This window comes from Schistocerca cancellata, chromosome 8, assembly GCF_023864275.1.
Source record: "Schistocerca cancellata isolate TAMUIC-IGC-003103 chromosome 8, iqSchCanc2.1, whole genome shotgun sequence".
Taxonomy (NCBI): Eukaryota; Metazoa; Arthropoda; class Insecta; order Orthoptera; family Acrididae; genus Schistocerca; species Schistocerca cancellata.
Window position 1 is genome coordinate 18,419,747 of NC_064633.1, and position 16,580 is coordinate 18,436,326.

Sequence of the window (16,580 nt, forward strand, 5' to 3'; positions counted from 1 at the left end):
CACATGTTATTAGAAAACCATCTGAGCCCTGCTTATAGAAATATTATGAAGAAAACACTCACCATTTCCATAAATGATGGATGACATGTTCGCCTAACAACCTTTGTTTTCCTTTTTGTAGCCTTATTGTGATCAGGAAGTAAATACACTTTGACGTAAGTAGAAGGTTCCTGCCCTCCTGCGACCAAAGGCAAATCTCTGGCATGATAAACCATCACCATAAAAACACCTCGTTGATAATGCAGGGAGAGCTTCAACTGCCCTCGGACTCTCCCAGTTTCACCACGATCTTCTCGACGTATTCTTGGCTCTGCTAAAAAAAAAAAAAAAATTCAGGTAATAGGTGTTATATATATATATTTTTTTTTTCAAAAAAAGAAAGAACTGATATGGATGGCATGCATACCTTTCACTTTTCTTGCACGTATATCTGCCTCTTGTTGATCTCTCAGTAGAGGGTGAAAAAAAGTATAAACCAAATCAGAATGAGATATTTCATCGGCCATCTCAAATAAAGACTTCAGGAAGCGCTCAATATCTACTCGCCGCTTTTCAGCTACTTGTTTTATATTTGATCGACCCATTGATAATCCTGTTGGCAAACTGTAATGAGAAAGTAACTTTCCTTAGGACTGTGAAATTTCATTTTCAATCACTCAGGTTTCATATTTGAAAGTTCAGCAGTAAGTATCTGATAAGTGATACGATTCATATTTTAAATGACTGTTACTCTCTTTTCTAAGAGCAAAAGATTTGCTTTGGCATGTTTTCGAAGTGCAATAAATGAACTTTTAATCTGAAGCCAAATGCATTCTGCTAAATTTGTGTTTTCAGCTGTCATTAACTTTTTGGAAATTAAAAGCACTCTTTGAATTAGTATGATACTTTTGTGTTTACAGTTTGTGTTGAACCAGTCCACAAAATTTTGAAATAAAGCAGCTTTTCACTATTTCCTGCATAGTATACTTAAGTTCATTGGATACAGCACCTAATTCAGTAATGCATTTAACACATCTAGTGAACAATGTGGATGAAATTGTATATTTATTTGTTTCTAGAAGAATTTCAGTGTTCACAAAAATAGTCATTTGCAACAGTGGGAGTACAAGGAAAAAAGTGGCACAACTAGGAACCATGAAATTTGTTGTAGTTTAGACTGGGCAAAATCAGATGACACAGACCTTACAACCAAACCGATTCATGCAGGGAGAAAAAAAATTATTTCATTCTTGGTCTCAGTTGCTATTGAATTTAACATACAGTAGTGTCCAGTTAATCCGAACTAACTGGGACCGGACCTTGTTCGGATTACCGATTTGTTCAGATTAGCCGGAACTACGGTGATGAGTTTCTAGAATGAAGTATACCAAGCAAATAAGTAGATACACCATGGTAACAAACAGGAACAAGTGTACGAACAATGGCTCATTCTCACTCCCTGCCCTTGTTCACGTGCATTGTTGAAACCTTTGTAGTATCTGAGGTCAGTGCACTGACAGTTGGCTTGCAAAGTGCTTGGTTATGCCAGTTATCGATCGCTGGCATGCGTAATAGTTGTATTGCATTCATTCAGGTGTAGTGGTGTATGTAATTACATCATGAGTAAACGGAAACCTACAACGTTAACTCTCAAAGAAAAATTGAATGCTTTGAAGCGGATATACAATGGTCAGAATGTATCTAAACTGACAATGGAAGTGGGTGTTGGTAAAGCAACCATTTGTGATTGGAAGAAGAACTGAATGAAGCTCGAAGAGTCCTGTGCAACGTCTTTGGGAAAAATACTCAAAATTCGGCAGACTTTTAAACAGTCCCAGTACGATAAAGTGGATGAAGCTCTTTTCCTTTGGTTTACACGGGAAAGAGAAAGGGGAACTCCTTTGAGTGGAGCACTGGTTCAGGAGAAGGCTGTTTACCTGAACAAGTTAATGGATGGTGATGAGTCTTTTAGTGCAAGTATGGGTTGGTTGGACAGATTCAAAATGTGTCATGGAATCTGTCAGCTAACAATTATTGGACAGAGACTTTCTTCTGACCGTGATGCAGTGAAGGAATACTTCGGCGAGTTTGAAAAAAGGATGAGAGGGGGAAAGTATCTTTCCAACAGATTTATAACGCTGCTGGTAAGCATAAGCTGCCTTTAATGCTGATTGGCAAATCTGCTAGGTCCAGAGCTTTTGAAAACTGCAACATGAGGTACCTGCCTGTATATTATCGCAACCAGAAAAAAGCACGGATGGATGGTAAGCTGTTCACAGAATGGTTTCACGGCCAGTTTGTTCCCCAGTTCAAAAGTTTTCTAAGGAAAATCATTTGTCGCCCCGTGCAATCCTTTTGATTGGTAATGCGCAATCTCACCTCAGCAGTGAAGAATTATGTGATGGAGAAATTGTGGCAAAGTTTTTGCTGCCGAATGTTACACCACTTCTACAGCCGATAGACCAGGGCATACTGCAAACATTAAAACTGATTTAAAGAAATCAGTTTTTAAGAATGCTGATCCAAGATGATAACATTCCTTTAATGGACAAAATAAAAAAGACCAATGTGAAGGATGTTGTTTATTGGGCCGCTGAGGCATGGCAGAATATTTCACAAAATACCTTGAGAAAATCATGGAGAAAACTGTGGACACCTCTTGAATTTCAGCACAACCTAGTTGAAATTGAAGAGGAAAACCTACTACAAATGATACAGACAATCCCTGGATGTGAAGAAGCTAGTGAAGGAGATGTAGATGAGTGGATTGAGTGGATGGGGCATGTGTGGAGTACCTTGCTGACGCGGATATAGTTGCTGCTGTGACTCAAGACCAGGAAGAAGTGGACTGCTGTGACAGAAGTGGCAATGAGCCTGAAAGCTGGTGCCACACAGTGACACAGCAGAAGCCCTTGACCTTGCACTATGTTATTTGGATCAACAGTCCACTGCTACACCTGCCGATTTGATGTTTATGAGATGATGGCGCAACTATGCATCATATAACAAACTGTCTTCATTACGCCAAAAAACAATGAGTTTTTGTCATCTTAAAAAGTAGGGATAAAATGTCCACTGTATTTTAATAAGTTTGACAGATTTTCTTTCATTTTTATGCATTGTTTAAAACTAACATTTTCTTGCCAATTTTTCTAGTACATGTATACCGTACTGTGCAAATTAAAATAATGTGTGTGTATAGTAGTTTACTGCCCAGTTTTCCATACTTAGACTAACATTTTTCATGTTTGGATTAACCAAATGTTCGGATTAATGGGGTTCGGATTAACGGGACACTGCTGTATGTTAAAATTCAAGACAAAGTCATAAACCAATATCTTTCATTCTGAGCAAAAACTTCTTGGTTCAAAGATGGCGCTTGAATGAAATTCGTCAAGTGTATAAAATATTACAGTGCAAAATCAAACAATGGACAATCCAGGATGGGTCTAGTAACTAGAGACAGTGGTCACACACACATGCACATATTGAGTTACATTCTCAATCATCACTTGTGCCTGCAACATTTGTGGTTTCGAAAATGTCTCTTCTGTAAATATTAAAAATTGGTAATCATTCCAATGAAACAGTTGCACTTCCTGTGCCAGAATCACAGACCAGTTTTAGCTAAGTATGTAGTTGCTGCTGCATTTTTTTCAGATTTTGGTGTGTTACTACTATAACTGTTCATTTTCCAACTTCAACTTCATCAGTGTATGCATCAGTGACAATTTTCTTAACAAGTATATTCTCCTACTGTGTTGCACCATTAAGTTCAGAAGAGTCATTTGCTATATTTTACAGATTAAGTTTCTGTAATGTGAACGTCTCCCTCATAATATCTTTCCAGAATAATCAGCACATTTCTGAAACACGCTACTAACAACTTCATTTGTCAAACCCAGGTGTCACATGTCATGGCTTCAAGGGCATAAAGCTACTATGCAGAATTCAAAATTTACACAGTACACACATGAACAGACATCACTAGATGAGTGTGGAACTACCCACTTAGACCACAGCACATAAAATTTTGATATTTCAGTGTATATACTGGATGTTTCTTTTCATACCTGGAAAAAGTTTTTTTACTACTGTAGTTGATGTATGTTTTGACTTTCTCCACTTTTCCTCCTGCAACTGCTATAGCAATGGTGTCATTTTTGTCAGCACTCTAGCAAGAACAGTCTCATTTACCTTCCCGATAAAATGACTATGCAATCTGAACATGTGGTCTGTGCACAAGGTGACTATAATGATCTGGTTTTCCAAACATTTCTTTTGCAGTCCTCACATTTCTTACAGAGATGGAATGTATTTCTTTCAAAGGACTCTTTAATAGCTATTAGAAATTGCATCTTTTCACTACGGGGTACACACAATTCAATTACTGAACTGATGTTTGATAAAAATTCCTGACAGTTTACACATAGTTTATGAGTTAACTGACCATGGTTTCCTAACAGGACTAGCACCAGCTACTACATCTGAGCAATTCAGCGAATGTTGTTCTTCAACTGCAGACCTAAAATCTACACCATTCACACTATACGAGACTAATTTCTGGCCACTCACTGTTGCCAAAAATATTCTGCCAATGCAATTAGAACAGAGAAAACCATCACTGCCACCATCTTTACCCTGAACTATTTCTGGAAATTAGCAATCTACTCCAAACTTTTTTCCTTTGTTGCTAATGTTATATATCACACTTTTATGGTTACGCAAATAGTCAGCACACTTCAACTCATCTGGGTTCCCAATCAGGAAACATTCAAACACAATCTTTCCTGTGAAAATACCCTAAAGTTCAACTAAACAGTACAGTTTTCAAAAAGCTTACTGGTACTATTGGACAACAAATTTGGGGGACTGCTGTCTCTGTTTGCCTGTTGACAACAGAACTGACATTTCATGTATTCTCATTTTTATGCGTGAAGCCAAACACAAATCATTAACTGGATGGTTTGACTGTTCTCAAAAGTCCTGTTACATTCTGGAATTATCTGCAAGCCTTGACATTCTTTTGAAGATCTTTGATGAATTGGTAGAACCTACGTACAGTAGCCAGCACAGAGTAACAACATTTACCTAGTTCCATTTATTCTGTCATATTTGTCCATGAGTTGATGAGAAAGAGAGAGAACCAATGTGGTGCATTATCCTTTCAAGGGTTGTAGAACCACTGGATACATGCCATCTCCAAAATTTTGATAATTTTTGGACGGTGCTTTTGAGACAACAGAATATAAAACAAAGGCGATAAAGAAATTAGACATGACAGCTAATAATTATTTAAATAAAAATAAGTTTTTAATATAACATGTTTTTAAATCTGCCTAAAAGTATAAAATAATTTCGCTTAGCCCCATTCTGATTCATAACCTCATTCATACAGTTCTGAAAATTTGTGAATGAATTTTTAATAGCTATTATGAAAACACTTTTAAGATACATAACATAATTGATGCACGAATAGTTCATCACCTAACTATTGTCTATTAGTTGCACCCCATATTTTTCATCATACATCTTTCATGGATTTTCACAGTTATTAAAAATTCACAATCACTAATTTTCAGAATTATCTGTATGAGGTTAAGAGTCTGTAGGGGGAAATGTGAAATTATTTGATACTTTTTTATTTTGATTTAAAAATGTTATATTAAAATTTTATTAAATAATTTTTCTCCTTTTTAGGTGTGTGTGTGTGTGTGTGTGTGTGTGTGTGTGTGTGTGTGTGTGTGTGAGAGAGAGAGAGAGATATTTCTCTAGGAGTTTTAAAATACTGATGAGATTATACAAAATCAAATTAAATTTCAGGTTTACTTCAATGTCTTTTCACATGTTCATCTCTGAAATAGACTAATATTATCGCTTATAGCGATACATCAATCTGTTTAGTGGTTATTTTGCTAAGAAATATAATAATGAAGCAAGCAAAATTAATTTTGTATGTCATCACAAACAAAACTGGACAAGGAAAAAGAATAATTGGCCAACTTAACTCCTTGTCAAGGAGCAACAAAATTATCAAGAAAACAAAAGTGATGCTGTACAAGTCCATCATAGGGGTTATCACTACAAACGATGCTAAAATATTGAAGCTAACCAAAAAGGAGAGAAATAAATTGATGTCCCTTGAGTCAGATTTTTGGTGAAGAACTTGTCGCATCTCCAGACTAGTACACATCAGAAATAAGAGAATACGAGAAATTACATGAAAAAAGATGCTATTTTTTATGCTATATATAGCAAAATATTAACTTGATTTCCCACCTCCAATGAATGGATGATAAGTGATGGGTAAAAAGAATCAATGAATGGACACCAACTGAGTGAAGAAATTATGGAAGACCACCTAGATGATGGATGCAAGACGTTAACTACGTGATGAATTCAAGGGGCCTTCAGGAAGAAGACTGGACAGGGAAACTGTGGAAGCTGCAAAGCACAAGACGACTACTACTACTACTCCTACTACTACTACTACTACTACTGTAAAAATACTGCATATATATTTCAGTATTCTTATTGTTGTAAACTACTGTTACCAAAATCTGACATGGATTGGAAACCACTCAAAGAATCAGCAGAGACTAGCCGATCAGCCTGGGGCTGTCAACAGTGGTTAGAGGAGTCTCAAAAGGAGGATAACAACAAGAGAAAAACGGACAATGGAAATGGCACAGCTGAATAAGAAAGTTAAAAAATGAGTAAACTAAGAGTGAAAACTAAAGGCATAGCGATATCTGAGACTGGACACACAATATATAGTGTGAAAGATGCGAGACTGCAGTGAACAGCTGAAGGCAGAGCTATAACACAGCTAGCTTTATAGAGCATCCATTAGCACTAATTAGCCAGCAAAATTAGCATGGCCCTGAGGGGTCATGAGGCCAGCATTGCAGAGGCAATTCTGGCACTCCGAGATATAGCAGTAGCATCTAGTAGCTGTCATCGAGTTCCAGGCATATGGCCTGGAATGTATTCTGATAATACTCACACACGGTTTTCCTGCCAATATTCATAAAACCAATTAAAATGGAGAAGTGGAAGTTCTCTTCAGAGAATGTAGTTCTGTGTGGTAATGATCTACATTAAAAAATACCAAAACCTTGGGACACACATTTTTGATTTTTTTTTTTTTTTTTTTTGCCTTAAGTCACACATTATAAATGCCAATCAAGGTGCCATCTTATGTCAGCCTGTACCTCAAGCCAGGAATGTTGTTTTGGGGAGAGAAAAAAAAGGGGGGGGGGGTTCTTACTTCATCCAGAATTTTGACACTTTAAATTCAACTTCATTTGTTTTATTTATTCTATTCTACACACACACACATCCCATAGATGTGTCTGTATATGTAGACAAAAGTGTTTGGAATGTGTCAAAACATATAATTTATCACATCGATGTCATTTGTGTCACATTAATTTACATACAAATTGTTTGCAAATACATGCAAATACACTCAGACCAAAGCATGAGACCTCGCACACTCATCCTGGGCTCTGAGCAAGCTGCCCTTTCTTTTTAATCTTTCCCTCATATTCCTCTCTCCTACCCGATGACGGTGATATTTTAGTTCCAAAAGCTAGGTGGTGTCTGTCTTCTACCTTTATTTGTATCTCTGATATCCCGGCCCGATGAGTTCGAAATCCCAACAGAAGGCATGCATGTAGATTACAGCCACTGGGCACTACTGTCGTCGCCTCAGTGCTAGGTGCCGGCCATGCACTCACCAGCCTATCACTGCCCACGGACATACTATAAAGCTAGCAGTGCAGGGACCCGGATCTCACTTGGTTCTGACCATGCTCTGATATGGTATTCAGTGTTGCTTGGTTTTTGAAACTGCTATGTCTAGGTTCTCGATTTGGTGCACTCTCCAGACTTGTCATTCTGTTGTGTTGTCTTTGTTATTTGTCCATGACTGTTGTTGTCTGTCCTAAGTTTTCGGCAATTCGCCATTGATGCTTTTGACCAGTCAACCACTGTCTACTGATTGTGTCCAATTCTGATTACTATAATAGACAATGAGGAAAAAATTGAGTGTCTTAAGGATGTGGCACTCATGGCACATCAACAGCGGCAGCTGCTCCTGCAGCAGCAGTTTCAACAGCAGCTATGGCAGCAAACTGACGTGTTACATCAAGAAATTCAACTTTTGTTGGAACGCTTGCAGGTTCAGGGTTCAAAGCCCATTCAGGCTACGGTCACTTCCCAGGAAGAGTCCTGCTCACATGCATTTTCGCCATTTAAAGACACCACAGGAGATGTGGACACGTATTTGCAGTGGCTGATACAGCACTTTGCTGCTTTTTGGGTTTCTGATGATGCTGTCTTTCTTGGGATACCTCGGAGACATATTTCTTACTAAAGAAATTGGCTTCCATCTCAAATCTGGTTGCAATCACATTTGAGGAGATGCGTTCGTTGCTGTCAAATTATTATTCACAACATTTTGATGTGGTTGCATTGTGTCTCGAGTTCCACCAATATCACAATCAGGATTGGCCGGGACTGAGTCAACATTGTGATTTCACTTGTGCAAACCTGTCTTGCAAAACCTCATATGCAGATTCCTTGATTTGAGGTGTGGTGGTCCAATTGGCCCCTGATCCGGAAGCACACACTGTGTCCTCAAGCTGGAGAATCCTTCCTTGGACGATATTCTGAAAATTGTGCACTCTTTCGAGATTATATAGACATCCCCACATGGCTGTTATTCAACCACTACCAAGGGGTCAAAATTCTCATAAGTCCTTTTCCCTGTGGCATTGTGGTGATTCATCACCAAAGTGCAAACTGTCCAGATTGCTGGGCAAACTGTATCCATTGTGGAAAGGATGGGTATATCTGATCTGCATCAAGCACTGGGACATTTGGACCCCACTCTACACTTACATCAAGAGAAGATGCATGAACTCCACACCATTGTTCCCCAGGGCAATTCTCCTGGTACCAAGTTGTTTATTGATCTCATGATACTGCATCAGGACATTTGGTTTCAAGCAGACATGAGAGTAACGATTTCCTTGGTTAGCCTCTCGACATATGCTTGTCTGCATTACCCAGTGTTTGCTCTACCCTCTTGCAAGTTGGTCATATATGGTGACAGCTCAATTCCCCTCAGAGCTCAGTAAACATCAATGACAGTGTACCAGAAGGTTACATGGCTGATAATGGTGTTTGTTGTCAATATTCACTTGGCTGGCAATATTTTTGGTCTGGATACCATGTTACTGTTTGGGTTCTCTGTCACGAACAAAGAAAGTCCAGGTAGTCTCGACCAGTTCCCTTCCAGGAACCTGACAATTTTTTTCCTTGTTCATGTATCCATCTGGTATAGGGTGCATCACCAATTTTGAGGTGCATATTTCTCTCTGTCCAGATGCAGTGCCCTATTTTTGTCGGGCACGTTGACTTCCATTCTCCCTACAGACAGCACTTAAGCATGAACTTGACTGCCTTCATGAAGCTGAGGTAATTGAATCTGTCAAAACTAGTGGTTGGGCCACACCCCTGGGATGGTTAAGAAAGCAAATGGTATCCTACAGTTCTGTGGAGATTTTGGGTAAAAAAAAATCAATGCTCAGGCACAGTTGGAAACCTACACATACCACATAAGGCAGTGAATATTTTTATAAGTTAGACCTTGCTGACGCTTGTTTACAGATCCTAGTAGATGAGGGGTTGCAGCATATTAGGTCATCAATACACCCTTTCGTTTGTACAATTATAGGTGTTTGCTCTTTGGGATCTCTTCCACTCTGGCAATCTTCCAGAGATGCTGGAACAGTTAATGATATACATCCCACTAATACCAATTACCTAGCTGTCTTAATTATTATGGGTGCTACACCCCAAGACCACCTGTGCCACCTCTGCATCCTCTTCACTCTTTTTTTAGTAGCAAGCCAAATACCTTGGACACTTGCTCAACAAAGGCAGGATTCAGCCCATTATCTACAACATTTCGGCTGTTGCCTCCCTCCCACATCCCAAAAACCTACAGGAGATGCAGGTTTTTTTTTGGGTAAAATGAATTATTATTCTAAGTTTCTTCCATAAGCCACACACATTATGCACCCATCCAAACAGTTATGCAAGAAGGGATTTCAGTTCCAGGGATCGGCTGAGTGTGAGCATGCTTTCACCCAGCTGAAGCACATTACACACAGTGCCCTGCCTTATGCCCTTCTCTCCATCATGTCCCCTTGTTTTGGCTGCTAATGCATCCCCCCTACGGCACTGGTGTAGTACTGGTGCACTGTCACGATGATGGAACTGAGTAATCCATCGCCTATGCTTCTAAAGCACTGATACCTGCTGAAGGAAACTACTCACAGATCAAGAAAGAGACTTCGGCGATTATCTTTGCTGTTAAGAAATTCCATGTGTACTCTTTGGGACTAACATAAGTCTACCCTCATCACTTATCACAAACCACAAACACCTGGACCATACACTTGGCTTCCAGAGTGGATTGCTCAAAGGCTCCTGCATTGGGCTCTTTTCTTTAGTTCTAACAATTATATCATTAAGTACAAGTCTACTGCACAACACACAAATGTGGATGTGCTCTCTCGTCTACCCTCAGGACCAGACCCAGCATCTGACCAACAGGAGATCTCATGCTTCCACAATGACATAGAATGACAACGCATTTTGGATGGGTTTCCAATTATTGCTACTCACTTCGATGCAAACATGCGCTGTGACCCTATCTTATGGCATGTCACATACTATGTGCTACATGGGTAGCCCACTTATTTTTTTAAATATGCTGAACCAAAACTCTGGGTCTGGGGTCACGTTTCTCATAGTTTGTCTATTGTCTTTAATGTTCTCCTGCTGGATGTGGAGGCAGATACCCACCATGTTGTCATCCCCACTACCTTACATCCTCATATCTTTGAACTCCTCCATTGTGGGCATTGGGGTATGTCACGGATGAAAGCCCTTGTCCACCGACATGCCTACTGGCCACGACTGAACAAAGATGTGAAGGCCATGGTGCACAGCTCTTCTTCATGGGACCTGTAATGGATCTGGGAGACGTTATTTTTTTTACCGTATTTGTTGATACCGAATTTAAATGTTTTCTTATATTTTTGTCAGGATTTATTATAATTTGTCTTATTATATGTTAATTTACTTCTGTTTTTGAGAGTAAAAGCATATTGATTACTATTAGAAAATGTATCGAAGAATAGCAAAGAGACTGATTACAACTGGAAGATTGTGTGTGGTGTAAAACATCTTTGACGTTGGAGTCATCTTTGACTATAGTAAGTCGGCAGCTAACTCTTGGTGTGTGTTGACCATGGTGTTGACGGAAGAACAATTTGATGTATGTTACTATTATTTTTGTATTAATTAAAAAGAAGAAACTACATTTGAAGAAACTGTATTTGAAACACCAAAATGAGAGAAACACGTTGAACCACGTCAATTCTGCAACCAACAAAGATGCATTGTGGAATCATTCTCAGACAACTGAAGCCAAGACTATATCGCCGTGTAAACGTCTAATGGAAAAGGTACTGTCACCAAATATGGCAAATTTAAGTAAATAAAAAAATAGTGATCAGATTTTCAATTTGTGTCTCGTCCGGGATTACATTTTGCAATATTTCAACTGGTGTCTCAGCCGGGATATAATATTTCAATTGTGGACTGTAGTCGGATTGCCGCATTTCAATTGTGGGCGTCAGCCGGGATAACATTTGCCATATTTCAACTGGGGGCTCAGCAGCCGGGATATTGTGTTCACGAGATTTTCAACAGTGCTACGAGGATGAAAATTTTTGTGTGTTAATACCAGTTTCTTCAGAATGTGTGTTACAGTGTTTGTATTCATCGGGAAGTGAAAGTTTTGATGAAGAAATGTTTCGGCGAAAAATATAATTTTCGACAGAAGAAAATACTTCAAGAATTTTGGTCAACAATCACATGGATGGAAAACGTGGTTTTGCAACAGTAGAAGAGTGTTCCAGATAAGTCACGAAACCATCGTATTTTGTTAAAACAATCTTTTTATCTTGTTCTGTATTGTTGTGTATAAATTTTTGTTCTTCACAATGACTTATGAGATTTTCGAGAGTATTGTGCCTAAAGTAGAAAGTAGTAATTTAATAGACTTCGAACATCAGGACAGGTCAAATGAAAGTGAAAGAACCGATAAGTTTGATTTAAAAAGTTTTCTTGTAAATTTCACGAAAGAAATTAAACAAACACTTGACGACAATAAGACTTACTGGGATGAAAAAATTGATAACATTTTGTTGCAAGTGCAAGCAGTCAATACCCAAGTGGGTGATCTTTCGAACAGAGTTGGTAATGCCGAGGAAAAAATTGAATCTGTGGAAGCAAAAGTAAATGAAATTGATGCTAAATTGAGCGGTGAAATTAATACTGTAAAAAATGAGTTACTGGCAGATAGGGAAATAAATTTAATTGATTTTAATGACATTAAAGAGGAAATTAAAAATTTGGATGAGAATACAAAAGTTTTAGTAAAAAATGTAGAACAAAAAACTGACAATGGTTTGGTTACTCTAAAAGAAAAAGTAGAATGCAATGATTTAGAAAACAAAAAATCTGTCAAAGAACTTAGCAAAAAAATTGAAAGTTTTAACATTGAATTTCAAAGCAAAAATTACAATTTCAACACATGTAATCTTGTATCTAATATTCCAGTGAAGCACTTTTCGGTAGATGGACCCTTACATCCCGTTGATTTTATGCAGTATTGTAAAGATTGTTTTTTACCTCACTCACCAGATGAAATAAAAATTAAATTTGTGAAAAAATTCTTGGAAGGGGAAGCTTTGACTTGGGCAAACCAGATTGTAACTTTGGGGATGACATTTTCAGAATTTGAATCAAAATTTCTGGAAAATTTTTGGGATGATCTTAAACAAACTAGAATCAAAAGTGAATTTTTGAATGGGCGAAACTATAGAGAATCAGATGGGAGCATGAAACAATTTTGCAAAAGTGAACTTCAAAAACTTATTCATTTAACAAAACCTTTGGATGACTTGATCAAAATTGATACCTTAAAGAGAAGATTGCCATCAGCAATGCAGTTGAATTTAGTTCAATGTCCTGATAGTAATGTAGAGCAGTTTCTCAATTATATTGAAAAGTTGGATAGGGTAACAACAACACACAGTGGGTTTACTCAGAAAGGTAACGGTCAAAATTGGGGAAATGATAACTTTCAAAAAAGGGAACAAAACAATTATCATGGTGTTAGTCAAAATTCAGGGGGATATAACAATTTTCAGAAGAAGGACCATAATTTTTATCCAAAACAAGAACATGATTTTCGCGGTAATAATCAACAAAGTAGAGAACACTTTAGGGATCAAAATCACAGAAATTTTGATAGAGGTCAATACGATAGAAACTATCGACAATCAGGTAATGTTTGGCAAAGGAATGGGAACAGAAATGTGGATCAGAGGCTTTGGCAGAACCACAATCAGCAGTTCAAACAGGAACAAGTTGTAATTCAGGAAACAAAAAACGAGTAGACGCCCCCTTGAAGGTCCGCAAGGTTGAGGCAGAAGGTAAGCATGATGAAAGGACCAATGGATGTGAGTATCATAAACCCAAACATGACAGTTCCAAACCTAAGCTATCACATGAGGTCATTAGTTGTTACTTATTGAAAAAATTTCAAGAGGAAAATAATATTGATAAAAATAAAATTTTCAGTACACAAGAACATACAGTAGATAAAAGTAATTGTGATCCATTTAATTTATCAGAATTTTACACTTGGGCAGAAAAGAACAACATTTTGTCAGATGATGTGATTTGTAGTAGTTCAGAGATGTGTGTGAATGAAAGAGAGAATGCATGCTGTGAGAATGAAAATATTGGTGAAAGGGATCTGGTACCTTTAGAAAGGGGAAATAATATTTTGGGGGATAATTTGAATGTGTATGACTTGAATATGTATAATGATAATGATGTTGTTGATAAAGTTGATAATGATGGTAATGGTATTGATGATGATGTTGAGGAAAGGTATTTCATTAGTTTAAATAGGGAGTTGGGTATACACATGGTTGAAAATGGATTAAATAGTGAGAATATTATAGAAATTCCCAGGGATGTTACCAGGATGAATAAAGCTCACAAGATGGATGTATGTGAAAGTGTGAATTTTGATGTTGTTGGTAAAGAATCTGACTACACAAATAACGGTGCCACATGTATAACTTGTAGCCTAAGTGAAACTTTTACAGATACTAATGACACACACACATTTCTTATGAATATATGGCTGAACAGTGAAACTATTTCTTTTGACAAGAACTTTAGAAAGATGCTTATTAATGTATGTGAAACTGTATGTCCTGAGTGGTGGAAAAAGATGAGATATTTTATTTTTGAAAAGCTGAAGGATAAGTACTTCAATAGTATACAATGTGATTTGGATGAAAATTCTTGGCTATTTGAGATAATAGAGAGTACTAATGATAATTTTGTGTCTTGTGCAAATTTTATAACTGTGACAAATAATACATGTAATGATATACCATATGATTCTGATAAGTATAGGTTTGGGGAAATTGAAAGTGATTTGTTACATGAGGATACAGGTTCTGAGAAAAGTGATCAATTTTGCAGTCCTTATATAAAAGTTCAAATTGGGTCATGGATTGGTAAATGTTTAATTGATACAGGAAGTGAGATCTCGGGAATATCTGAAAGGTTAAGCAAGAAATTGAAGGTGGGGAAAGATTTTGTTGAAATGCCAGTTGTTGGGGTAAAGATAAAAGGTGCTACTGGGAAGAGCAGTAAATTGGTAAAAAGCCAGGCTTTAGTGACATTTTTAATTGAAGGCAAGTTGTTCACACATGGATGTTTTGTAATTCAGGAATTTAATGAGGATTTTCTTTTGGGTATGAATTGGATAGTAAAAGTAAATACAGCATTTGATTGGGTTGGAAGAAAACTTTTGATAGAAACTAGTGAAAGGGAATACATTCAGACAAATTTTGTGAACACACTTGGTGATCAGAGTAATGGAAATTTTGACAGTATCAATTTACTAAAAGAAAATAGATTGGAGAATATTGAAACTCATAGATTTGATACTGATGAAGTTGAATTTGGGAATTTAGTAAATTTGAAAATTTCAGAAACACAAAATTTATCTGGGGAGCAAAAACAACAGTTAGAAAATCTGCTGTGGGAATACAGTGATGTTTTCAGTGACATACCTGGTAGGGTAAACGGTTATCAGTGTGAGCTTCAGGTAAAATCTCATGAACCATTTTTCATAAAACCATACAGTATTGCAATATCAAAAAGACCTGCTGTTGAGAAAGAGCTGAAAAAGATGGAAGGATGTAATATAATAGAAAGGAGTATCAGTGCATATAATAATCCTCTAGTAGTGGTTTCGAAAAAAAAAGATGGAGTGAAACTATATAAATAGAAATCATAATTTCAAAATTTAAATAACCTATTATCACCTAAAACAAAAGTCCTCCACTGGAATATGCTTGTTAGAATAAAACTACCTGTAAAACCACGTATGTATATTTGCATGTATAAAGTAATAATTTGAAGTCACATGTTAATTGAAACTGATGAAAAAACACTGTTGTAACAAAAAAATGAGAGAAAGATTTATTTTTACTTTTTTACAAAAAAAAGTCTCCATAGTGAGCATTTCTGAATTTTTCTAATTTTTGGAAGCCAAGTCTTCCCTGTGGGTGAAGGCATGCATGTGAGGACATGCATGCAAAGGTATAAGTTTCAAAACCAATTTTAGATAAAGCCTCATGATATATGAGCAGTTTATTGTTGTTTATACTGATGTTGTGGGGAGCAAAAGTACTCTTCACAAGAATGTGATTTGTAGTAATATTGTAGTAGAGAGGCAAGTGTACATAAATGATTGCAAAAAAAAAAAAAAATTAGATAATACTGATGTATCTTTAGCTGTACTAAAAGAAGAAAATCATATAAAAAAAAATACAAAAAAAACAAAAAAACATGACTAATAAAAAAAATATAAAAATATAAAAAAAATCAGAAGTTAAAAAAAATTATATATATATCTAAAAGGCAAATATAGAGAAAAACACATTACACTATGTATGTCCAGTATCGTTTTTACTGTACAATATGTAAGCATAATGAAATTAACATTGATATAAAAAAAAAAAAAAATTTTTGAAACTTATTGTAGGAAATGAGTTTTGCCTTTCTATTATTTTCAATCTGTATGCTGTATGTTAGAATATTTCTCATGTATGTTTTATACCATGTATATTTGTCATGTCAAATAATTTCTTTACTTGAATTTTTGTGTATGAGATTGATGGGGAAGTATCATTACAACAACAGCCAGTAACAAGTCCACAGATTCAAAGAGTCCAAATTTGGAAGAGGTTATCAGACTGCATCATTAATGTACTAATTGTGTAATACAGATCCATTACTGAGTGTGGTCGGGATTTTGTTGTATATGTCCATAACAACAAAAGCCCTGGGGAGCAGTTGTAATGGATCTGGGAGACGTTATTTTTTTTTACCGTATTTGTTGATACCGAATTTAAATGTTT

General features: G+C 36.7%; 1 protein-coding gene across 2 annotated transcripts in view; it reads right to left on the reverse strand.

Moving 5' to 3' along the window:
• The window catches only part of LOC126094613 (phosphatidylinositol 4-phosphate 3-kinase C2 domain-containing subunit alpha-like), a 243,258-nt gene that overhangs the window by 17,060 nt on the left and 209,618 nt on the right, over window positions 1-16,580 (reverse strand). Inside the window, exons 26-27 of one of the 2 annotated variants that reach the window (XM_049909092.1) lie at window positions 407-603; window positions 63-310 (exon numbers count right to left, since the gene is read on the reverse strand). In XM_049909092.1, coding sequence (XP_049765049.1) covers window positions 63-310; window positions 407-603 — 445 coding nt within the window. Of the gene's footprint in view, window positions 1-62; window positions 314-406; window positions 604-16,580 lie in introns of both variants that reach the window. The other variant, XM_049909091.1, reaches the window with a different exon arrangement.